This window comes from Macaca nemestrina, chromosome 13 (assembly GCF_043159975.1).
Source record: "Macaca nemestrina isolate mMacNem1 chromosome 13, mMacNem.hap1, whole genome shotgun sequence".
NCBI classification, from domain to species: domain Eukaryota; kingdom Metazoa; phylum Chordata; class Mammalia; order Primates; family Cercopithecidae; genus Macaca; species Macaca nemestrina.
In genome coordinates this window covers 45722129-45748150 of record NC_092137.1, presented here as the reverse complement: position 1 = coordinate 45748150, position 26022 = coordinate 45722129, and the positions used below count along the sequence as shown (strand labels likewise).

General features: G+C 40.6%; 1 protein-coding gene across 1 annotated transcript in view; it reads left to right on the top strand.

Moving 5' to 3' along the window:
* The first annotated feature begins 745 nt into the window (after positions 1–745).
* The window catches only part of LOC105464957 (S1 RNA binding domain 1), a 222901-nt gene continuing 197624 nt past the window's right edge, over positions 746–26022 (top strand). The window contains exons 1-4 of the mRNA XM_011713126.3: positions 746–850; positions 6556–6635; positions 9888–10065; positions 12311–12697. Coding sequence (XP_011711428.2) covers positions 6556–6635; positions 9888–10065; positions 12311–12697 — 645 coding nt within the window. The 5' untranslated portion in view covers positions 746–850. The remainder of the gene's footprint in view (positions 851–6555; positions 6636–9887; positions 10066–12310; positions 12698–26022) is intronic.

Here is a 26022-nt window from a genome sequence, read left to right as displayed (position 1 = left end):
AAAATTATCCAGTAAAATCTATGCTCACTTTGGGTAGATTTGCAACAAGGCACGTTCACAGGTTATTTCAATAACTTGCTAGGCTGTTCAGTACTCAAGAGTCCCTGGAAATAAGTCATTAGCAGTGGAAAACTGATTTTTAGAATTTTCTAAAACAAATCCATGGGGTTTTGATCTGCTAAACTCGAATGTAGACAACAGCAGCCTTATTTCCCTACTATTATTTATTTATTTTTTTGAGACGGAGTCTAGCTCTGTCGCCCAGGTTGGAGTGCAGTGGCGCGATCTCAGCTCACTGCAAGCTCCACCTCCCGTGTTCACGCCATTCTCCTGCCTCAGCCTCCCGAGTAGCTGGGACTACAGGCGCCCGCCACCACGCCCAGCTAATTTTTTGAAGTTTTTAGTAGACACAGGGCTTAACCGTGTTAGCCAGGATGGTCTCGATCTCCTGACCTCGTGATCCGTCCGCCTCGGCCTCCCAAAGTGCTGGGATTACAGGCGTGAGCCACCGCGCCCGGCCTTCCCTACTTTCATAACCTAATTTACTTCGCTGTATCTGTGGGCTTAAGAGTTTAATGTGCTCGGTTAAAAAACACATTTAAAAAAAAGTCATTTTTCATTTCTACGAACCAGCCCCACCCCGGCGCTTCTCGGGATCCTCACTCCAGCCCCGCCTCCGTCCAGCCTGGCTCCGCCCCGCCCCAGTAGTGCCGCGCCTTGGCAGCCTGCGGTTAACTTGGTCCGGAAGAAGCGAGGCGGACCTTCCGGCGTTTGAAAAACTTCCGGCGGGAACCGGAAGGTGCGGTGGCACACACGGAATCCCGGGTCTTCTGACGTGCCGGGCGGGAAGGTGAGCTCTGCGTGCGCCTTGGCGGTCGTCTTGCGGGTTCTCAAGAGCCCGGCGCCCGGGCTCCGGTATCTTTGGGACCATTAAAAAAGTTCTGAGCGCTCATTTGGGCAATAACACCCCTTTTTTAAAAGTGAGAAGTTCATTGCACCTTACTGTCAGCGGTCTCTTACAACCTACCACCCGAAAACCCCTCCTAGCTACCTCGTGACACCTCCTTTCAGCCAAATTGCTGCAGCTTTTAGCGCCTAACAGACATGGAAAAGCCTGGGCAAACCTGAATTTTTTTTTTTTTTTTGAGACGGAGTGTCGCTCTCGCCCAGGCTGGAGTGCAGTGGCGCGATCTCGGCTCACTGCAAGCTCCGCCTCCCGGGTTCACGCCGTTCTCCTGCCTCAGCCTCCCGAGTAGCTGGGACTACAGGCGCCCGCCACCACGCCCGGCTAATTTACGTGGATTGTTTTTGTACCTAAAATTATCGGAGGTTGGAGAGGAAGCACCCTTTTCACGGTCATGGTGGCCCTGTCTGAATCAACTGCACCTTCTGTCGTGCGCCTGGCGTCTAGGAGGCGCTCAGTAACCGGAGGAAAGGAATGAATTGGCAACTCTGTAGGCAACTTTCCTCGAACCCCTCACGTGACATGTCATTAACATAATGTGTGTGGAATGGGAAACCAGACTAGTCTCGGTATTCCAGGCACAGGGCTATAGTCCTTTGCCACATATCTTTCCCCTTTGAGTAAACTGTTTAACCTCATTGGGTCTCAGGTTTCTGAATATAGCAGGACTATCTGATGTCAGAGGTTCTTTCAGCTCTAGTATTTTGTTTTTGTGACTTGGGAATCTGCTAATATTGAAGCACTCTGTTGATCCTTCAGGGAAACTTGTTTAGGTGCCTCTTAAGAAATCATCCTCTTTTGTTCGCCTTCTTGAATTAAAATTTTTTTTCCCAATTGTGATTTAGTATTCGTTCGTGTACACGTCCTTTTGCCCCATACTCCTGATTTTCAGTCGTCCTAGTTTAGTGGCTCTTCCCTTAGTAACATCATAGCAACCTTCAAATTATTGATTTGGAATATGCTCATGTGCCCACAGTGATTAAGATAGTTTGAAAGGAGGGAAAAATCCCGTCACTGAAGAATAGGAATGTTCTTATGTGCCATCATTTCTTCAGAAAGAGATGAGTGCAATGTGTGGCATTGCCTAAGAGTGGTGGAAAATAAATGTATATTCCTCTGTAGAGACCGTATTTGTACATATTATGTTCATTTAATAGTTGTAGGGCATCTGTTAAGTGCTGGGCTCTGTGATATGGAAGTGCATAAGTCACATGCATTTCCTTCTTTCCTGGTATTTACTCTCTTGACAGCAATGCGAGCAATAAACAAGTAAAATAAAAGAATAATTATAGATTATGTTATAACCTACTACTGTATACAGGAAGTAAATAGGCTCCTTTTAAAATATAACTGAGAAAACTATTTTAGGCCTAAAACGTTAAGATCTAAGGGACGCAAGGAGCCAGCCAATTGACAAGCAGGGAGAAGAATACTCCAGGCAGAGAGAACCTGAGGTGGGAAAGAATGCTGTGACAAGAGCTGAGGAGCTCCAGCAAGTAGTAAAGGTGGTTAGAAAGGTGGGCAAGCTCCGGCCAACAGGGCCTTTTGGAAGGCAGTCATAAAAAATGTGGCTTGATTCTAAGTGAAGGATGGGGTGGGAAGTAATTTGGTGTTTCTAAAACATTTTCTAAGTGATCTTGAGTTGATAAGTGGAGAATGAGTTGCAAGGGCAAGAGTGGAAGCAGGGAGGGCAGTTAAGAGGCTAGTGTAGTAGTTCAAGTGAGGGAGATTGAGGACTGAAGGCGCACTGAAGATTGTGGAGATTCAGTACATATTTTGGAGGAAGATCTTATATGACTTACTAATAGTCTGGATATAGGAGATGAAAGAAAAAAAGATTTGCAACATTTTGACTTAGCAAATGGAACTTCAGAGAATGATAATATGTTCATTTTCTTGATTATAGTGATGTGTTTACATATGTCAAAACTTACCAAATTTGAACACTTTAAACATGTGCAGTGTATTGCATGTCAGTTATATGTCAATGAAGCTGTTAAAAAATTTTCTGGCCAGGCGCTGTGGCTCACACTTGTAATCCCAGCACTTCGGGAGGCCGAGGCAGGCAGATCACCTGAGGTCAGGAATTTGAGACCAGCCTGGCCAATGTGAGGAACCCTGTCTCTACTAAAAATGCAAAAATTAGCTGGGTGTGGTGGTGCATGCCTCTAATCCCAGTTACTCAGGAGGCTAAGGCAGGAGGATTGCTTGAACCCAGGAGGCGGGGATTGCAGTGAGCTGAGATCACTCCAGGCTAGGTGACAGAATGAGACCGTCTCAAAAAAAAATATTTTTTTTAAGGTTCTGGCTTAGCAAGTAGGTGGATGCCACTTATTGAGATGGGAAGGACTGCAATAGGAACAGGTTTTAGAGCAAGAAATGGTCATCAAGAGTTCCATTGTGGATGTGTTAAGTTTAGTTAACTGTGAGACATCTAAATAGTTTCAGAGACAGGCAGTTGTTATGGAAATCTGAATGTTAAAGGCAAGGTTTGGGATGGAGGGATTAGGATTGTTAATAAGTAGGTGACATCGGTGTGTAATACTGTGGAGATGGATGAGGTTTTGGTTATCTAACAGGTTTTATGATACAAAGTAAGAGGACATGGGAATAGTGGAGATGGAGAAACAGGCCTCAAGAATATTGGTGTTTAAACTGGAGAATACATACTCCTGGGGTTGTACCTCTCATAGGTAGTTTTAAAGACATAATTTCCAGGTCTTCAGCTTTTGTATGTATTCTTTCTAAATCTGATATGCTTGAAATTGGCTTGTGTGTTCATGCAGATTCTGCTTTCCCACCTTTCCTGTTACATTCATATTTTTTCCATTTGTGAAAAGAAATATTACAACTTACTCATCTTTCCATGGTATATTGCTTTCAGGGTGCCTAATAAAGAGGCAGTTGGAAATATTTGATTCAGGGGAGCCTTCTTTAAGGATAATGGTTAAGCAAAAGCATAAGCCTGCCAAGAGTTTGCCTGTCCCTATTTTAAACACATTTCTGTTAAGGCTGAAGTGTGGAGATAGAATTGGTATATGGTAGTCTGTGTGGGAATGTTCTGAATTCAGGCATATTGTAGAATGTGGTGGTAAGAGTGATTGTAAGGTGATCTGGGCAGGTGGGTTTGATGGGAAGCTTAGCACTTTCAAGTTTTTACTCTTGGATGGGTTAGATTGTCCAGAGAAAAGCCTTCCCATTCTTCTCCCTAGAGGGCCGTATTTTGGGATCTTAGTGGCAGAAGACTAGGGTTCTCTGCCTTTAGCATTCAGTCTGTATGGTCCCCATGCCCACAGTCTAGAGACTGTTTCATTAGTACCTTCTCCAGAGAATAAAGTTACAGACTTTTTCCTGGGGCAGTTGCCTAATAGAAAGAAGTGAGGTAGGACACCTAGAGCTATTCCTTTGTCAGTTTACACACAGCCCTAACCCCTTTCACCTTTTAGTTCCAAAGGTATCAACTACTGCTTCATGTGAATTTTTTTGTTTTATTTTTTGAGAATACTGCAGGGTAAATTGGCTTGGTTTCTCAAATGCCCCCACTACTGGCTTGGGATTTTAATGTTTATGTGTTGCAATCTGTTAGTCTTTTTGGTTTTGGAATTTGAGAAGTAATATTTAGGAAAACCTCCATTTCCCCATCCCCACTCAAGAGTATGAAAAGAATCACCTTTGTTTCTTGGTTCTTTTGTAGTTTTATTTTGTACATTTTAAACTATTAGTTATTAGGGAATAAATTTTTGTTAATGGCGTGGAGGTAGGAATTAAACTCCTTTTTTTCTTCTAGAGGAATAGCTAGGTGTCTCAATACCATTTATTGAATAATCAATTTTTGCCCTGCCCTGATGTGAAATACCACCCTTGTCATACACTAACTTCCTTCATTCTTAATTTGTTGTGGCAAGATACACATAATATAGAAATCACAATTATCTGGTCTTTCATGATCAATGTCTAAAAAGTGCTAATTTGAGAAAAGATGACCTTTATAACCTCATATGCCAAAGAGAGAGTGAAGGGAAAGATGGAAGATTATCCTGTCTCCTTCCTGCAGACTGCTTTCCTGTTGTTCTGTTGGTTCCCTCTGAGCACTGTTTTGCCCAATCATTGTGTACTTACTGGACTGAGTTGAGCTATAGCTGCTGGGAGAACATATTCCCTTTTGTGACAACCCTTTAGTATTTCCATGAGAGATTACTTCCTCTTCTAAGTGGATGTTAGAACCAGAGGCATTATAACATATGACTGGGTCAGAAACTTGTTTGAAGGGTTCCAAACAGAGTCTAGTGCAGTCCTTATGGTTTGGCATACATTCTTTAGATAATTAATCTTAATAGCTAAAGTAATTTTATTTACTTTCCTGTATTATGTGATGTGTCTGGTTAGTTGTCTTAACTTTTTTTTACAGCTTGGCCTTCGAATTTGGTAAACAGTTTTTAGTCACTTAGTGATTAATCATTTTATTTAAGTTTAATGAGCTTTTATTATAAGGGAATGGTTATCTTGTTTTAAGAATAACCTGGCTGCTTACTCAGTCAATCAGCATCATTGATTTCATTGCTGACTTTGTAGAGAGACCTCTACTTTATGCATTAAGAATATATAGAATAGGCCGGGCACGGTGACTCATGCCTGTAATCCCAGCACTTTGGAAGGCCAAGGTATGCAGATCACCTGAGGTTGGGAGTTCGAGACCAGCCTGACCAACACGGAGAAACCCTGTCTCTACTAAAAATACAAAATTAGCCGGGTGTGGTGGCACATGCCTGTAATCCCAGCTACTAGGGAGGCTGAGGCAGGAGAATCGCTTGAACCCAGGAGGTGGACCTTGCGGTGAGCTGAGATCGTGCTATTGCACTCCAGCCTGGGCAGCAAGAGCGAAACTCTGTCTCAAAAAATAAAAAAAAGAATACATAGAATAGGAAAAAAAGTTTCTGTCTTTGAGATATAGTTTAATAAAGGACTTTATAAGTGGCTGCCTGATAGTATTATCATAAAATAACACAGAATACTTAAGCACACAATTCTTAAAAAATGAAGCGCACAACATTTTTCAAAAGATGGCCCATACTCTTAAGGCTTTTAAATCATTGGAAGACTGTTAGCTCCTCTCTCTCTCTCTTTTTTTTTTTTTTTTGAGACTGAGTCTTACTCTGTCGCCCAGGCTGGAGTGCAGTGGTACAACCTCAGCTCACTGCAACCTCCACCTCCCAGGTTCAAACGATTCTCCTGCCTCAGCATCCCGAGTAGCTGGGATTTCAGGCGCCCACCACCATGCCTGGCTAATTTTTTATTTTTAGTAGAGACTGAGTTTCACCATGTTGGCCAGGCTGGTCTCGAACTCCTGACTTCAGGTGATCCACCCTCCTTGTACTCCCAAAGTGCTGGGATTACAGGCATGCGCCATCATGCCCAACCAGTGACTCTTTTAATTGACAGCTACATAGTAGGGGAAACTGTTGTTTGGGCTTGTGAATAAACATCATTGTTTTTGTTTTTTTCTATGAAGTGTTAGTTTTGAATGACCCATTATTTGTAGCCAGTAATCAGAATATTCAAGTGTTGCTGATTTTATGTTCTGTTTCTTCTAGATGTCATCATTGCCAAGAAGAGCAAAAGTACAGGTCCAGGGTGTGCTACCGAAAGATGAATTTTCTTCATTCTCTGAGTTGTAAGCGTACTGGTTTAATATGTGGGTAGGGGAATGATGAATATTTTAGTAAGGAGTAATGCATTCTGTCACTTTCTAACTCCTTAAGTGATGTGGGTAGAAAAAACTTTTTTATTCATTCATGCAACAAATATTTGTTGAACTCGTGCTGTATTCCAGGTTCTGTCTAGTGTTGCTAATAAAGTATTAAAAGGAGAGAGAAAGTAACCAACTAAATATATAACATAATATTTACACTAGAATGTAAGCTCCATGAGCGCACAGAGTTTTATCTATTGCTTTAGAGCAGGATTTTTCAGCCTCTGCACTACTGACATTGTGTGCAAGATAATTCTTTGTGGTAGGGGCTATCTTTTGGCTTGTAGGATTTTTAGCAGCATCGTTGGCCTCTACCCATTGGATGCCAATAGCTTCCTGCCCAGTTATAACAATTAAATATGTCTCCAGACATTGCTAGATATCCCCAGTTGAGAATCTCTGCTTTAGAATGTCATATTAGGTGCTCTGAAGATATTTGTTAAGTAAATGACTGACAATATTTATGATAATAAGTACTATAATGAAAAATAAAACAGGGCAGGGGATAGAGAGCATAATGAGTGGTTGCAGTCAGGGGGCGTTTTGGATAGAGTAGTCAGAAAGTTTGGAAGATGTGGCAAGAGATCTAGATGAGATTTGGGGGTGCAACTTGCAAAGATCTTGGGGATGGGTGTTCCAAATAGAGAAAGCAGCAAGTGCAAAGACCGTGAGGCAGGAGTATGTTTGGTGTGTTGAGGGAACAGCAAGAAGACCAGTGTGGCCAGTCTAGAGACATGAGGCAGCGAGTGGTAAGACATGAGATTGTAATGAGTAGGATCTGGCTCTAATAGGCTTAGATCTTTCTCCTTAGTCCCTTTGACTTCTCTTGTCACCAACCTCTAAATTTTGGAATCCCTCAAGGCTTAATTCTAAGCGCCCCCCCCCCCCATACCCTCTCCCCTCCCTGTTGGTAGCTGATCTTATCTTATGACTTAATATAAAAATCTCAATTTTATACAGTATCTCCAACTTGATCTTCCCTGGTATTAGATTTTTATTTGAAGTGGGTTGGGAGGACACTGGAGGGTTTTGGGTAGGGATGTTACGTGCCCTGGTTTATATTTGTAAAATATTCTGGTTTCTTGGTGGAGAATAGACTATAGGGGGCAAAACTGGAAGTAGGGGAAATGACTTAAGGAGATTATTATAGAAGCTTAGGGTTCTAGACATGAAAGTGATGAGAAATGGTCTAATTTGGGATATATTTTGAAGGTAGAGTGGACAGGACATGGTGCTGGATTGGATTTGGGTTATGAAAGAATGACAGACATTTTGGAAAGACTGGAAGAGGAACAGGTGTGAGAGTGGTGGAATCAGGAATTCTGTTTTGGACTTGGTGAGTTTGATGTGATTGCTGGACATTCAGGTGAAAGTGGATATACAAGTCTTGAGCTCAAGGAGGGAAGGTGAAGTTGGAGATACTATATAAAATTGAGATTCCCAGCTGGGTGCGGTGGCTCACACCTGTAATCGCAGTGCTTTGGGAGGCCAAGTCAGGCTGATCACTTGAGGCCAGGAGTTTGAGACTAGCCTGGCCATCATAGTGAAACCCATCTTTACTGAAAATACAAAAATTAGCCAGGCGTGGTAGCGCATGCCTGTAATCCTAGCTACTTGGGAGACTGAGACATGAGAATCACTTGAACCCAGGAGGTGGAGGTTGTAGTGAGCCGAGGTCCCGTTACTGCATTCCAGCCTGGGTGACAGAGGGAGACTCTGTCTCTAAATAAATAAATAAAAATAAAATAGAGATTCCTGTATTGAGAAAATAAAAGATTAGCTGGCAAGAGAGCATAGAGGGAGGAGAGGGCTGAGGGCTAAGCCTCGAGGGATTCCAATGTTTAGAAATTAGGGAGAAGAGGAGTCAAAAGGACTAAAGAGAAACTGCCAAGAAGTAGTATGAAAACCAAGGGGTGGGGTTCCTGTATATAAGGGATGTGCTCTAAGGGGTGAGTGCCAGATGCTCCTGAGAGCTCAGGTGATAGGGAAGGAGAGTTGACTGGCTGCCTTAGAACTGCTTCATGTATCTGTGCTTGTGTTTTCTTCATAATAACTAAAGGGCTTGAATCTTGGTGATATTCCTCTGTGAAATAGGGTTAGTCAGTAATCCTGGTTGATAGGTGATGAGACTAAGGAGGGAAGAAGTCATCCTGCTCAGTTTGATGATAGTATGAGGAATGGAACCCTAGTTTTCTAGTTCATTGGTTTTCTAATTATAGTTTCTTTCAGTTCCATTGCTATTATGTTATGCTGATGATTCCTGTTTTTTGTTTGATTATTTGTTTGTTTTTGCTTACCAGGCTTAGTGTCACCTCTGAAGAGAACACCAGTAGTTTGACCTATCATGATTATTCTCTTCTAGAGCATAATTCCAGTCAGGTTTTTGTCCCCAGGAAGAACTTAACATTAAAAAACCCAGACCTCCCTATTCACTCATCTCAGTAAAGGAAGTCTCACTAATATTGACCTTTTATATCAGAGTAGAAATGAATGGAATTAACTGGGTTGGCAGGAGCATGATGGTCCTTTAACAGAGTTCCCATGGCTGCTTTTTCTCTGCTCTTGCTGTGAGTTTGATTCTTGGTTGTTAGAAAAGTACCATAGTTGCACCTGATCCAATCTAATCAGGAAAGAAATCCATTCTGTGAAAGGAAAAAAGGGTTAATTAAAGCAGTTGGAATGGTCTTGGTGCTGGCTTTTAATGTAATTTAGGGTGTTTCCTAGAACCATTTCTCAATCCTTTCATTGATTTGAATAACTTAATACAATTTAAATGAATCTGATTAGTAGTTGGAAACTTATTTAAGTGCTTTTCACTGTTAAAATTGAAAAGCTCACATTGACTATGGTTTGACATGACCCAGTAAATTACTTAAGGTAATAAATGATTTTTTATGTCTTGAATGAATGTGTGTATGTGTTTGTCAGTTAGGTGAGAAGGGAATGGAGAGACAGAGCTGTGATTTACAGCACACTGGGGTATTTTTACACTGGTCTGTCATCAACTCTGTTGGTTCAATTCTTAGCAATAACTGTTCACAGCCTGTACTCAATCACTCCATTTTATATTAAACACCTCCTACTTTATCATTTTTTCAAGAATCATGCATCTCTTTTTTACCTTTGACATTTGCTTTTATTTTCCTGGAGATTATTTTGTTGATTTACTTCTAGATCATCTGCCTCTGAAGAAGATGACAAGGAAGATAGTGCCTGGGAGCCCCAAAAGAAAGTTCCCAGAAGCCGTAAGCAGCCCCCTCCCAAGGAATCCAAACCAAAGAGGATGCCTCGGGTGAAGAAGAATACCCCACAGATCAGTGATGGCTCAGAAGTCGTTGTTAAGGAGGAGCTGGTAGGTGCTATAGCTGGATGGAGGGAACTCTGTGGTGTCTTCCTGATTGGTGATGTTACTTTCTTATTCTACAGAGTAGGACAAGGCATGTAAATGACAAAAACTGCCAGCAATGGCATCCCCTACCATGGGTCTTAATTTTTGGGTCTTTACTGTGTTTCTGTGTCTATTCCCTTTTCCCTCTCCTAGGAGTTGGACTGGGTGTGGTAGTGCTGTTAATGATGGTGGCATTAGCAAATAGTTGAGTGCTTACCATTAGCCAGGCAATGTGCTCAGCATTTTATTTAAATGATCTTACTTAATCTTTATAACAACCATTGAGGCAAGTGCTTTTATGCTGATTTTATAGATGAGAAAGCTGAAGAAAGAGATGTTAAGTGACTTGCTCATGGTGTACAGATAGTAAGTGATGGAACTGGGTTTCTAAGTTAGGAACATGATTTTTTCAGCGTTTTGGGAACAGATATATCTCTCTTGGGTGTTTTTACATCAGCTGTGTTCACAAGAGAGATAAATACAGCCAGAGTGCTGGTTTAATAATTAATAGTTTAAAATAATAATCTTAAAGACGTGAAATTCTTATGGCCAGCATTTTGCTCTCCTTGGAGGCTAATCTAAATAGGGAATTAAATAGTAATCAGAAATTTACTTGATGAGCATGGACTCAGAATAGGATGATGAATAAATCCATTCATTTGAGTTTATTGAATGTCTGCTGTGGTTTAGGCACTGTGCTTGTCACAATGACAATTGAACGTTTTAATAGCTTGAAGGTGAGACAGTATGAAGTATCCACCTTAGAGCAGGGCTCTCATACTGTTGGGGTGAAAATACTCAAAATTTGTTTGTGAAGCTTTCCTCTCTTTCTTGTGTTATTTAAAAAAACGCTGATCATATTTGCTTTCTGCAGTTCTTTTTCTATTCCTCTGTGGCTGACAACACCCTTTATGATTGACACTTTCTTTAGATATGTCAATTCATTTGATTAGGTTATCAACTCTTTTAGGCCTGGAAGTTATTTTATCTTTATATCTCTGCTCTGATCCATTCTATTTTGGGCAAAAAATTTAATACTCAGAGGGCTCTGTAATGTTCATTATTTTCAAGTTCAGTTGGTGGTGGTGGTAAGTTGGCATTGGGGTGGAGGTGCTCTTTATTGTAGTTCTCAATATTCTTAATAGTGACTCTGGAAAAAATACTTGATAGAAGAGAAGACAGAATTTTGACTGAAATTTGGTTTGGGAACTGTTCATGTTTTTGCCATATGCATCACTTAGGTAATGGAAAACAGACCAGCTTAGGGGTAGGGTCTTTGTCTTATTTACACTATCCCCAGTGCCAAGATGGGTGCCAAGTCTCATTTCTTCACACTTGAGCTGTCACTTGGATTGGGGGGCAGTGGCGTTGCAGAGTGTAGTCTCTAGACACCTACACCTATACCTCTAGACACCTCTGTGGGCTGCTGTGAGGACTCTTGTTAAGGAAAAGTGCCTGACATTAGCCTGCTGTCATTCTGTGTTCTATCCTCTACTCTTCAGCAGAAATTGGTGGCATGTGTTGCCTGTTGAGTTGTATGAGCGAATGAGTGTTACTTTTCTCCCTGCTAAGTGGTTGACTTTGATAGCAAGTGTTAATCTTGGTTTTCTGGCATGTGCAGACCTATCTTTTACTCATTTTTAAAAATTAAACTGCTTATTTCTAAATAGACATGCAATGGCAAGAAATAATAGAAGAATTCCATGTACTATTTATCAATTTTTTCCCGAATGGTAGGATCTTGCAAATTTATGGTAAGATATCACAACCAAGATACTGACATTGATAAAATTCACTGATCTTATTTAGATTGCTCTAGTTTTACTTGTATTCATTCATGTGTATGTATATGTATATGTATGTACTTGGTTCTATGCGATTTTATCACACATGTAGGTTTGTGTATCTACCATGACAGAACAGTTCCATTACCACAAGGATGCCTGGTGTTGCCCTTTTATAGCCACACCCACCTCCCTGCATCATCCCTGACCCTTGCCAACCTCTAATCTGTTCAGGAATGTTATATAAATGTATTCATATAGTATATAACTTTGAGATTTTTTTTCCCCACTCAACATAATTTGCTTGAGATTCTTCCAAGTTATTGTGTGTATCAATAATTTGTTCACTTTTATTTGTGAGTAATATTCCCTGGACATTGCTTTTTATCTTCTAATTCTCATATGTTCTCTTTGTGGTTTGATAGAATAGCTCTGTGGCTATTGCTGACACTGCTTTGGAAGACAGAAAAAATAAATTGGATACCGTACAGACTCTGAAAACAGCCAAGACAAAACGAAAATGTTCAGCTCAGCCACATGCAGCTCAAAGGACCAAAAAACTGAAAGTTGATGAAGAAACCAGCAAAGCCAGCAACTTAGAGGGTGAGAGTAATAGTTCAGAGACACCATCCACAAGCACTATGTGGGGAGGTACATGCAAGAAGGAAGAGAATGAAGATGACTTTACATTTGGTCAGTCCCCTTTAAAGAAAATGAAGACTGAAACATGTCCTCAGGGGCAGCCTGTCAAGTTTCCAGCAAATGCCAATAATATTAAAGAGGAGGTGGAAATGAATTGGGACATAGTACAGGTATGTGCAGCTTTTTTCTGTCACTTTTGTTTGAGTGCTTTCTTTTTGACTAGCATAGGGGTTGTACTGTCTAAGGGAAGGGCTGGGGGTTTTCACTTCTCTCTACAGTTTTGCCAATGATTTCTGGAGGCTTTCCCACTTGATACTTTCTTGGGGACACTGTTTTGTGTTGTAGCTAATCATCAGTTCTTCAGCTAAGATGTGTGGCCTCACTTGGCCTTTGCCATGGTGTTTTAGTGAACATACACTATATAGACAGGCTGTACCAACTGGTCGGGCCCCCACAGGTTCTTTGTTAAGTTTTTGCTATGAACTTGGGCTGTATTTTCCTATAAAAGCAGTGTAGGTGATTAGGTCACTGGCTGTTCATACATCTAGTTAACCCTTAGTATGATGATGTAATGTACTACAAGACCTAGCAATTTTTGAAAGGAAATTCTATAAGAATTCCAACTTGAGATGCCAGAATTATATGTCTTACTACAGGGGAAATCAGATTTCTCCCAGTTTTTTTGGTTGGCTTTGGGGACAGTATTGGAGACCTGAAGAGTGGCTCATGAGCTTTTGTCTGTCCGAGCACACTCTGGGACCATTTTTGACTTAATTGTGGTAGTGCCTCTCAGAGTAGATGGGGGTGACTTCCCTCTCTGTTATCTGTCCCATGTGGTTCTGATGTGTACTCTTTCCCTTGCTGTGATTGTGGCTGTAGAGCCAAGGGCCTCTGCTGGATCCTGATTCCACTTCTCAATCTGGGACTGCCTGTGTGTCACCTTTGTTCTTCAGAGGAATGTCTTTGTACCTATACTGCCTTTTCTATTACCTATTAGTAAAATGTCACTGGTAATTTTTAATCATGATTTTTCTTCTCTCTGGTGCACTAAGGAATAGAATGTTGCTTTACAGGTTTTCCTCTTACCCTTGTTCCTGAATGAATAGTCCAAGGTATCTTGGAAAAACAGAGTATAATTAGGCTCCTTTCTATGCCTTCTTTCTCTTTGTTCGTTTAGACCTAGAGGACAGCGCTTTTAAAGTGTGGTCCATGGACTTCCTGCATCACATTCACCCTGAAGCCTTTCTTAAAGTTCTTGGTTCCAGACCAGGCCTACAGAGGCAGGTGGACATGTACCACTTCCCTTCTCTTTTCTTTTTCTAACACTTTTTAAGCTTATTTCCATTGTTGACATAGATCCACCTCTGGTAGTTGACAGTGTGCAGGAGGAAGTTAAGAAGTTTTAGACTGTGAAGTCTCTGGTCTTTGAGACTTGGTAATAAGTTATTCATAGTAAAGAGCTACTTATTCTATGACTCTGCTTCCCACCCTGTGTTACAGGGAAAGAGATATAGAAAGTGGCCCTGCCTTAACTTTTTGTCTCTAGGTTACAAGTAGTAGAAACTTCTTTATAATGAGCCTAAGTAGAAAAGAGTTTTTCACCAAGGACATAGGGACCTTTCAAAGAACAAAAGGGACAGAATGTGGTCAAGTCTCCCAAATGACTTGAACTAGAAATTGGGAAACTGTGAGGACTCAGAGAAGATGCTGTTAGTTTTCTCTCTATCTGGTGTCTTATAATCACCAATTTCTGCTGCTTCTCTGCTTGTGTTATTATTTTCTGAGCAGATAAGATTTCCTTGCTTCTTTACAGAGGATAGAAAATGACAGCTCCCTAGTTTATTTGCCATTAGTTTTATTAGTTACATAGACTAACCAGTTACTTCTGTATTCCAGTTCCAATTTTTTTTTTTTTTTTTTTTGAGACGGAGTCTCGCTCTGTCGCCCAGGCTGGAGTGCAGTGGCCGGATCTCAGCTCACTGCAAGCTCCGCCTCCCGGGTTTACGCCATTCTCCTGTCTCAGCCTCCCGAGTAGCTGGGACTACAGGCGCCCGCCACCTCGCCCGGCTAGTTTTTTGTATTTTTTTTAGTAGAGACGAGGTTTCACGGTGTTAACCAGGATGGTCTCGATTTTCTGACCTCATGATCCGCCCGTCTCGGCCTCCCAAAGTGCTGGGATTACAGGCTTGAGCCACCGCGCCCGGCCTTTTTTTTTTTTTTTTTTTTTTTTTGGTGAGACAGAGTCTCACTCTGTCGCCCAGGCTGGAGTACAGTGGCACAATCTTGGCTAACTGCAACCTCCGCCTCCCGGGTTCAAGCGATTCTCCTGCTTCAGCCTCCTGAGTAGCTGGAACCACAGGCATGTGCCACCATGCCTGGCTAATTTTTTGTATTTTTAGTAGAGACGGGGTTTTACCATGTTAGCCAGAATGGTCTCCATCTTCTGACCTTGTGATCTGCCCACCTCGTTCTCCCAACGTGTGGGGATTACAGGCAAGAGCCACCACGCCAGGCCTCCAGTTCCAAATTTTAAGAAGAAAGTCTGATTGGCTGAATTTGGGCCAGGTATCTACCTCTGGTCCAGTGCCTGGGGTGCTGAGGCCTCATCGTATTTTAGAAATACGGCTGCCAGAGCTCCATCTCTCTGTGTGTGTGTGTGTGTGTGTGTGTCTGTGTGTGTGTGTGTTGGGTGGGCGGGGGTGTTCTCTGAGAAAAGGCGGGCATTTCTGGGCCACCTGGAGATGTCTGCTTCAGGGTTCAGCTTTATAATGTAAATTTATAAATATAGGTGATGATTAGCCACTGTTGGCAAAGATTTACATAGGTTTCTTTTACCATAATACCTTAAGGTGTTGATTTACAGATCTTTAATTGACAAGGGATAATAAACTTACCATTTATTTGTAGATGACTTGTTATGAGCTTGGCTCTGTACTAGGCACTTTATATTAATTTAATACATTATCATGATGGATTAGTAGATACAATGGGTTATCAAAAAATCCTTTACAGGTAGGAGTAGAATAGAAAACAGTTTCGTTTGTTCAGAGAAACCATCTTAAAGTTAATAATTACTGAGAAATTACTGAGAATTGACTCAAGGTATTTGTAGAATTTAGTTTCTAGTTTGCATCACTTCTCTAATAGGTATAACTAAAGTTGATTTCAGAGCTTTGAGAGAAGAAAATTTGTTCTGCAATTCGTTAACCTAGACTTTTAATGTTTTGTTAGGGATGAATACCTGGGTTCCCTAATGAGTTTTGTAATGTCACTAAAATAGCAGCTAAACAAAGCCTTTTGGAAAATACATTCCAAGAGAAAGGCAAGATTACTTGCTGAGTAGAATGAGGAGGGACAAGTGTATGATAAGCGATAGGTGCCCAGCTGCCAGAAGGTGAGTGACAAAGGAAAAGCAAAGAAACAAAAGTTTTATTTGTAAGCCAGTAGCAGTAATGTCCTTTGTTGTGTTGTGGGAATAGTGACTTGGAAGCAAGTTGTCTCATTTAAAGGCACAAGAACTATTTTATGGCCTTTTGCCCTCTTAGAAAATATTTTGAAAATTATAGTCATACTAGATTTTCCTTTTAATTCCAAGCAATTTTTTTTTCCTCTTCTTCCTTTTTTGAAGCGAATTTTGACAGCTGAAAGCCTATTCTCTGAGAATCTGGGCACTCCTTGCCTGTGATCTGGGAAGTGGTTTTTGGGATGCTGCCACCTTTGCTGAGCAAGCCAATGGCAACTATTAAGCTCAGCATTTTCCTGGTAGGTTTAGGGAAATTGCGTGGGAAACTATTACGTGTGAAGTTACATGTTTGGGTTCTTTTTATTTAACCATTTGCAATTATCTTTCCTTAATTTTAACTTGAATTTTACAGACAATTCTTGTGATATATGTGGATTTCCTTTCCTATACTTTTAAAATTTCTCCGTAAACAGGAGAAACTTTGTGGGAGAGAAAGTAATTTTGTCTTAAAACTGTATTCCTGCTTGTAAACATGGTTGAGAACAGGGGTAGATGTTGGAAAAAGAGGGAACTGACAAGAATGAGAGTCAAGTAATACCAAGCCAGAAAATCAGAGAAAGTCTTGAACATTTGGATATGGACCAGACTCAATGAAATACCTGTAATATGCATATTATCTGCCACAAAATGTATGTCCAAATTCTTTGGGGAAATCCTGAATAGTGTCTAGTTAGCAAGGAATGGTTAATGAAACTTAATTATATAGAAATTATTACGTATTACTAGTTGAACATGTGGAAATGTCACTTATATTTCCTTCATTTTGTGTACTATTCCCCATGGCCTTGGCCACAATAAAACTTGGTCCTCTGTTTTTTCCTTTCGAGGTGTATTTCTCAACTCTGAAAACTACAGATTTTTTTCAGGAACATCACTGTCTTGTTTGGAGAGGCAGAACTATATATAGTCAACACTTGATTTAGTTTTAGGCTTGTCAAAAGGACAAAATTACAAGTTTAGTTTAAAGATCTCAATTGGGTGTGTGATTCTAGAATCAAGCAACACCTCGTTTCATAAAATAGGATAAGTGTTCTAATGAATTGAGCAGGGGAGTTGGTTTTATACATAGGACTAATGAAAGCAGAAACAACAGAAAGCGGATTACTTTCCTTGTAAGGTGGAGAGAGGGAGACAGAAAAATAGAAAAATAACAGGTGAAATGAAGTTACTTCAGTCTTTTTGTATAAGGATTAAAGTAGAGGGAACTTTATTATCATGCTCATTGAAGATTGAAATTGGCCTGTATGGGAACTTGGCTGTTATTCTTTTTTTTTTTTTTTTTTTTTTTTTTTGAGACGGAGTCTCGCTCTGCCGCCCAGGCTGGAGTGCAGTGGCCGGATCTCAGCTCACTGCAAGCTCCGCCTCCCGGGTTCACGCCATTCTCCTGCCTCAGCCTCCCGAGTAGTTGGGACTACAGGCGCCCGCCACCTCGCCCGGCTAGTTTTTTGTATTTTTTAGTAGAGACGGGGTTTCACCGTGTTAGCCAGGATGGTCTCGATCTCCTGACCTCGTGATCTGCCCGTCTCGGCCTCCCAAAGTGCTGGGATTACAGGCTTGAGCCACCGCGCCCGGCCTTGGCTGTTATTCTTTAGATTTCTTGGAAAGTCAGATAACAACTTTGTTTTGGTTTGGTGACTAAAACTTTAGCCAGTGTGAGTCCATTTTGTTTTTTAGTCTATGAACCATAGGATCTATTGGGGCCTACTGCAAGAGCTTCATCCAAAACAATGGCCTCCTATAATGTTTTAACAGACATTAGACATGAATGTATTTTGTTTCTTATTTCCTGATCAGGGGTTGGGGATCACCAGGTCTTTTGACAGAAGCAGCCTACTCCTTTTCAGCCCTTTGTCCCAAACTGCAAATGTGTGATTGCGATCAGAAACAAGTTTTTGTTAAATGTATTTTGCAAATATGTTATGGATACCATGAACTGTAAGAATTGGAAGAAGTGACTAGCTACAGACAATTTTTGGGAAAATTAAACTGCTCCAAAGGTGGTGGTTGTCCAGTTTCTTTCGGGAGTGGTGAGTGTAGGGGAGTTGAGCAGCCATGTGTAATATCTTAGTAAAGTTTGCTAAACAGGGAGAAAAGGCAAACAAAACCTTTTTTATTAGCTTTTTTCCCTTTGTTGCAAGAGATTATGTGGGATTATGTGGGTGAAGAAAGCCATGGGATGACAAAATTGGGGAAAGAAGTGAGACAAAAAAGTGGTCAGCATTTCTCAGTTGTGTATCTCAGTGCAATTCTGTATATAAATGCGGAACCACTTATTAGGTTTAACCTCTTTGTCCAGGAGAAATTAAATAAGAGAAATTATGTTGGTACTTTTGGTTAATATAATTTAGTTGCTAGTATTTATTATGGGCTTTAAAAAAAAACCAACTTCTTTTTGAAGTATAACATACAGAAAATTGTACATAAATGTACAGCTCAGGGATGTTCAGAAGTGTAACCGTGCAACAGGCTTCCAGAACATTACCAACATCTTAAAATCCTCCTTTATACCCTTTTCCAATTCCTCCTTCCCTCTCATACAACCACTCTTCTGATTTCTGACAGCATAGATTAGTTTTTCCTTTTGCAATCTGTAAGGAAACTTGTGTGTGTAATAGAATAAGCGATACAGTGAAATAACTAGGCAAGGGTAAGGAGAACAGCAGAAATCAACAGCTTTTCAGAGGGGAGGTGGCCAGTTGTTGGTTTGGGAGTGATTTAGAATAGAAAGTTCTCTCAATTCCACTCATTAGAGAGTCATTTAACTTAGATGTTCTTTTAAAATGCAGATGCTGCCTGGATGATTAAGGCTGTAGTTTATTTGCTTAATACCAAGATGTTTTCTTTTTAACTGAGGAAATAGGAATTTCCTTTTGGAGGAGTAAATCTCAGGACACTTTGGGAAAAAGCATTTTCTTGGAGGTTTTAGAGAGAGAGCAGTAAGCCATCAGATCTCATGAGACTCATTGTTCCAAGAACAGCATAGACGAAACCGTCCCCCATAATTCAGTTATCTCCACCTGGTCGTGTCATTGACGCATGCGGATTATGCCTGAGGAATCATCTTGCTTGGCATATAAATTGAATTTTTGAAGAGGTTTTATAGTTTGTGCGATTTTGGGCAGTTTACCTTTTTGGCCCTCAGTTTTTGCATTTGTAAAATGGGAACAATAAAGTACCTTTCTCATATAGTTTAAATGAGTTTATATTGACTGTGTAAAAGTGTTTGGAACATAATAGACTCTATAGAGGAATTAGCTTAAGACAACAGTCAAAATAAGTCCCTCTCTGTCTTAGAGGTAAAAAAAATTCTTGAGAATGCCTTTTTCCCCCCTTACTCTCATTCCTATCTGCCAGTTAATTTTTAAAAAATATTAAAGTAGTAAATGTGAATCGCTTATAGGTGAAAACTGTAGTAGTTCTTTGCCCTACCCCTTCCCAACTCTAAGACTTGCTTTCTATTTTTAGCTCTTTTAGTTGTTTCTTTGTTGTTTGCCTAATTTTTCTAAAACACACATTATTAAACCCCCACCCCAGAGTTTCTGATTGAGTGGCTTTTGGCTGGGACCCAAGAATTTGCATTTTTAGCAAGTTCTCAGATGATGCTTATGCTGCTGGTTTGGCGACCACACATTGTAAACCACTGCTGTAGTTCATAGATCTCATCAACTCTTGAGAAGGGAGTTGACTCAATAGCTGAAACCAAACCACGAGTGGATCCGTTGTTGAATGGTTTTGTTACCAGTGGAAGGTATCCCAGTTACTGATGTCAAATCTGTAAGGGTCTGCAGCAACCTAAGTTTTTGCCTCCTCCGAAGAAAGAATTTGACAGAGGGGCATAAGGCAAGAAAGACCAAGGCAAACTTCAGAGTAGGAGTGGAAGTTTGTTTAAAAGGCTTTAGAACAGGAAAGAAAGGCAAGGAAAGTATGCTTGGAAGAGACCCAGGCAGGCACTGAGGTCAAGTGTGGTGTTTAACTTTGATCCTAGGTCTCTATAGGCTGGCCCCTTTCCCGTGATTCTTCCCTTAGAGTGGGCTGCCTGCATGTGCAGTGCCTTCCTTACGCTTGGGAGGTGAGCACGTGCTGTGTTTAGGAAGTTGTACATAGACCATCTGAGGCTTTATTTGCTTCTCTGGTGGTGTGTCCCTGTGTATTAGTCTATTTTCATGCTGCTGACGAAGACATACGCAAGACTGGGAAGAAAAAGTGGTTTAATGGACTTACAGTTCCATATGGCTGGGGAGGCCTCAGAATCATGGTGGGAGGCAAAAGGCACTTCTTACATGGCAACAGCAGAAGAAAAGGAAGAAGCAAAAGTGGAAACACCTGATAAAGCCATCAGATCTGGTGAGACTTATTCACTATCACAAGAATAGCACAGGAGAGACTGGCCCCCATGATTCAATTACCTCCCCCTGGGTCCCTCCCACAACATGTGGGAATTCTGGGAGATACGATTCAAGTTGAGATTTGGGTGGGGACACAGCCAACCCATATCACAGCCAGCCCATATCACACCCATATCCATCATTTTGTTTCTCAATGTGCATGCCCAGGAAGTTACTTCTCCCTAGTGTCTGCGTTCAGTTAACACTTCAGTGTAATAGGTATGGACCATCAGGAAATGGCCTCTTCCTGGGGCTGGCTGCCAATTTATCACTTTTAGAGAGGCAATGTGATGATTGCCGAACCATCACCCCAACATTCCTAGTTGGGGAGGGGGGCTCTTCTGCCATGCTCATGTCTGTCTAACTACCTGTAACAGCTTCATATTGAGTACAGGATATCAATTTCAAACTCTGTAGAATTCACCATGTAGCCTCATCTACCTTTGCATTTCTCACCTGATCTTCACACCCCTTGTACATGTAACTGTCCAGTGGGTTCACTTTACCCACTGCCTATACAGAGCCTATTTATCAAGACAAGGGAGTTGCAATAGAGAAAGAGTAATTCACACAGACCCAGCTGCATGGAAGACCGGAGTTTTAGTATTACTCAAATCAGTCTCCCTGAAAACTGGGGAATTGGAGTTTTTAAAGAAAACTTGGTGGGTAGGGGGCCATTGAGTCAGGAGTGCTGATTGGTCAGGTCAGAGATGAAATCATAGGGAGTCAAAGCTGTCTTCTTCTGCTGAGTCAGTTCCTGGGTGGGGGCCACAAGACCAGATGAACTAGGTTATCAATCTGGGTGTTGCCGACTGATCCATCTAGTGCAGGGGCTGCAAAATATCTCAAACACTGATACTGGGTTTTACAATAGGAATGTTATCCCCAGGAGCAATTTGGGGATTTTTAAAATCCTGAAGCCTTCAGCTGCATGACTCCTGAATTTGTATATTTTCACACAGCTATGAAGACATACCTGAGACTGGGTAATTTATAAAGGAAAGAGGGTTTTTTTTTGAGAGTTCCACTGCTGTTGTCCAGGCTGGAGTGCAGTGGCGCGATCTCGGTTCACTGCAACCTCTGCCTCCCTGGTTCAAGTGATTCTCCTGTCTCAGCCTCCCGAGTAGCTGGGATTACAGGCATATGCCATCATGCCCAGCTAATTTTTTATTTTTAGTAGAGATGGGGTTTCATCATATTGGTCAGGCCGGTCTCGAACTCCTGACCTCATGTGATCTGCCCGCCTTGACCTCCCAAAGTGTTGGGATTACAGGCGTGAGCCACCGCACTTGGCCAGGGAAGAGGTTTAATTGACTTACAGTTCAGCATGGCTGGGGAGACCTCAGGAGACTTATAATCGTGGCGGAAGGGGAAGCAAACATCCTTCTTCATGTGGTGGCAGGGAAAAGAAGTGCAAGTAGAGGAAGTGCCAGACACTTAGAAAGCCATTGTATCTTGTAAGTCTCACTCATTATCACGAGAACAGCATGGGGGAAACCACCCCCATGGTTCAATTACCTCCACCTGGTTCTGCCCTTGACACATGGGGATTATGGGGATTACAATTCAAGGTGAGATTTGGGTGGGGACACAGATCCAAACCATATCAACTCCTGAACCATAATTTCTACTCTTGTGGCTAATTTGTTAGTCCTGCAAAGGTACTCTAGTCCCTAGGCAGGAAGGGGGTTTGTTTTGCAAAAATGCTTTTATTGTCTTTGTTTCAAAGCTAAACTATAAACTAAGTTCCTCCCAAAGTTAGTTCAGCCTACACCTAGGAATGGACAAGAACAGCTTGGAGGTTAGGAACAAGATGGAGTTGGTTAGGTCGGATCTCTTTCACTGTAATAATTTTCTCAGTTTTGATTTTTGCAAAGGCAGTTTTATACATTTCAGCATTACTGAACTTTTAGCAATTTAAAAAATGTGCAGTGGTTTCTCATCAGAGGCTTTTGGTGTTATTCTCTGTTCCTGGAATTCCTGCCTCCCCATTTAGCTGCCTGGAAATACCTTCATTCTCTTGTTGCTTTTCCATTGCTGCAGAGTTCGATGTTTCCACCTTTCCTGTGGTCTTAAAGCAATGTATAAACACTTTTGTCAGAGCATGAACCATACAGTATGTCAACTATTTACATGTCTATCTGCTTTTGTTAGCTTGTTAGCTCCTTGAGAAGAGGGACTTGATTTTTTTACATCTTGATTATCATTGGCTTAGTATGGTTATTGGCATATAATATGAGCTAAAATAAATGTTCAACTGAATCAATATAGAAAACATTCGGTGATTTGGAGTCCCCAAAATGAAGACTGCTTGTATGTGGTTTTGTTAGCCTTAATTTCAAGGATCGAATTTGCATAAGCAGCACTGTACACTCTCATAACATACATGATGCCATATGGATTTGTTAGGACCTATTACCATCCAGGGTCTGGAGTCTTAGCTGTCTTAGGTTTGTTTTATTCAACAATAGATGAGCTGATGGGTAGTGGGAGCCCATGGATTGCTCTAACAATCACACAGTTCCAAAATGATGAGCATTCCTATCGTTTCCACCTGTCATCTCTGTCTTTCAGAATCTTGCCTATCTTTCAAGGGTCAACCAAAATGCTATTCCTGCAGCAGGCCTCCCTTGATTACCTCAGGGAGATCTTTTCTCTTCTTTAAAAACATGGTACCACTTATTGCCTGGCATATGCTGTTTTATTTTTACTTATTTGCATTAATATTTTATCTTCCCTTCTAGATTGCTAACTTCTTCATGGGCAGCCTCATGAAGGCCTCTCAAGAGGGAAGTGGTTAGACCTTTACCTGTAGGTAGCTAAGAGTCGTTGGAGCTTAAGTTCAAACAAAAGAAAAAAAATAAGGGACTTGATTACATTTGTATTTTAGAAATATAATCTGTAGTAATGCAGATGGGATGGGTGGGAGGCATAGACAACAATAAAAACCTACTATGAGTTCAGATAAAAGATGCTATTAGTGGAAACAGAGCTTGATGGGGGAGGGAACAGACATTTTAGAAGTTCTGTTTGCCTCCTTAGTGACAGAGTAGAGGGATGTGATAGAGAATATACAGTGATGCTTAGGCCATTGATTAGAATGCTTTTGATTACAATAAGAGAAAACTATCTCAAACTAGTTTAAGCAATAAAGGAGATTTATTGATCTATGTAACAGGAAAATTTCGGTCAGTTCACTGAAACAATCTACTATTCTCTTAGCACCACCATCCTCATAACAATAAAATGGCTACAACTTTGAATTTCTACCTCTACAAACTATTTCTTCAGAGGAAGAAATTGTACCTGGGTCCAGAGTTCCAGCCCAAATCTTAAACTTCATGCTGATTGGGCTAATCTCTCTGGCCAGGGCAATGCAGCACTCAGGCTGTTAATTCTGAAAACAGCTGGTTACTTGAGCCACGTGCTGTGGAGCTGGAGTTAGGGTCAAGTGCTGTCAAGCCACATAGCTGCTATATAATGGAGAGAGGTGGCCACAATATTATGGGAGATAACCACAGTATCCCCTAAGGTTTCTGTGGTAGATGACATGATGTGGACTGGAATAGGAAACAGGAAAAGGTACAGGTTTGAGGGAGAAAATATAAATGAGTTGATTTTGTGAGGGTCAGGCAAGATAACAAGTAATGGGAGCATTTCTAAAGAGGGAGGAGCCTCATGAAGGCCTCTTAAGAGCAAAGTAACTGGGCTTGTTCTAGGAACTGAGAGAAGGCTATTGGGTTGGCATCTAATGATCTGGGGAAAGACTGGATAAGATGAGGGTGGAGAGAGGCTGATGTATTTTGGGTCATGGTAGGGAGTTTGGATTCCAAATGCAATGGGAAATCAGTGACAGATCTACATCCAGTATACATTTTGAAAATAACATTCTTGTTGCTTTGTGTATACTGGAATAGATGAGACTTAGAATTGGATGCAGGGAGAACAGGTAAAAGCTGTTTCATTAGTTCAGGCTAGAACTAGACTGGGGTGTGGGGCAGAAGAAATGAAGAACAGTGATAGAGTAAGGAAATATTTTGCAGTTCAAGTTGACTGGTTCTTAAGATGGATTGGATTTAAGAGTTGAAGGAGTTAGAAGAGTTAGACTCTTAGTTTTCTGGGTTGAATTGCCATTTGAATAGCATAATATGGGTAAAACCAGAGGAGAAATAAGTTTGAGAAGAAGATAATTTTGGAAATGCAAGGTTTGAGATGCCCATTAGATTTCCAAGAGAATATGTCAAAATAGGTAGCTAAATGAGTCTGGAGCTCATGTGGAAGAGAGTCAGGGATAGAAATGTGAAATTGGCGTTCTTATCGAAATTAGCATTAATCCAGGATAATGGGTGATAAGATGTAGACCTTAGGATTTAAGATGCCCCATGAATGAGATATCCTCTATAGTCTCTGGAGTTTAGCCATTTATTTCATATGTAGTCTTGAAATTCAGTCTGTTATGTATCTGGACTTGATTTTGGTAATCAGTTGATTATGATAATTCTTTAATAAATTTTCCCTGTTTTTTACCACAGTTTCTATCAGGTCTTGGGCATTCAGGGTTGAAATAATAATACAACGTACTCCTTTTGTTCTTTACTTTGAAAGAGTTGCTTAGGTTTTTGGAAGCTACTAACATTGGATTTTGTTCTTTCTCTTTTCTAGACTGACTTTTGTAAACTTTTCTGCTTAACTGTACATTTTGCTAAAACCCATAGACTTAAAAATAATTAAATATTTAAATAATTAATAAATCATCTTTTAATATTATTGTAAATAATTAGTATTTCAATATAATTAACATCAATTTTAATGTGTTTAAAATAATAATTTTAAGTATTTAATTATTTATAATATTTTAAAATAAATATTTAAAATGCCTATGATTTTAAATAAATAATATTTTAAAACAAATATTTAAAACAATAATTAATTGCCTGATGTGGTGGTTCATGTCAGTAATCTCAACATTTTGGGAGGCTGAGATGGGAGGATTGCTTGAGCCCAGGTATTGGAGACCAGCTTGGGCAACATCATAAGACCTCATCTCTACTAAAAAAAAAAAAAAAAATTAGCCAGGTGTAATGGTGTGGCCTGTAGTCCCAGCTATTTGGAGGCTGAGGCTGGAGGATCACTTGAGCCTGCGAGTTCAAGGTTGCATTGAATCACGATTGTGCCACTGCACTACAGCCCGGGTGAAAGAGTGAGACACTGTCGCAAAAATATAAAAAAAAATTTAAAAAAGTAATTAATTAGTTTGAAGATGTTGTATTTTGTGCATGATACAAAATTCAAAAGATATAGAACGGTCTTCCAACTCTAACCCTCACCCAACCAATTACCTTTCTATTTCCAGATCTTGTGAATCATTTCATATTAGTTCATACAGAGCTGCCTCAGGTTCTTAAATGGTTGCATGGTGTTTAGTATGGGCATAACTTATTTTCCAGTTCTCCCATTGTAAACTTAGGTTTTTGCTTATTTTTACTCTGCTAGGAACAATTCTTCAAAAAAAATTATTATAAATAATATTATTTTCTAGAAGCATGTATATGTTGTGATAAATTCCCAGTAGTAGAATTGCTGCTGG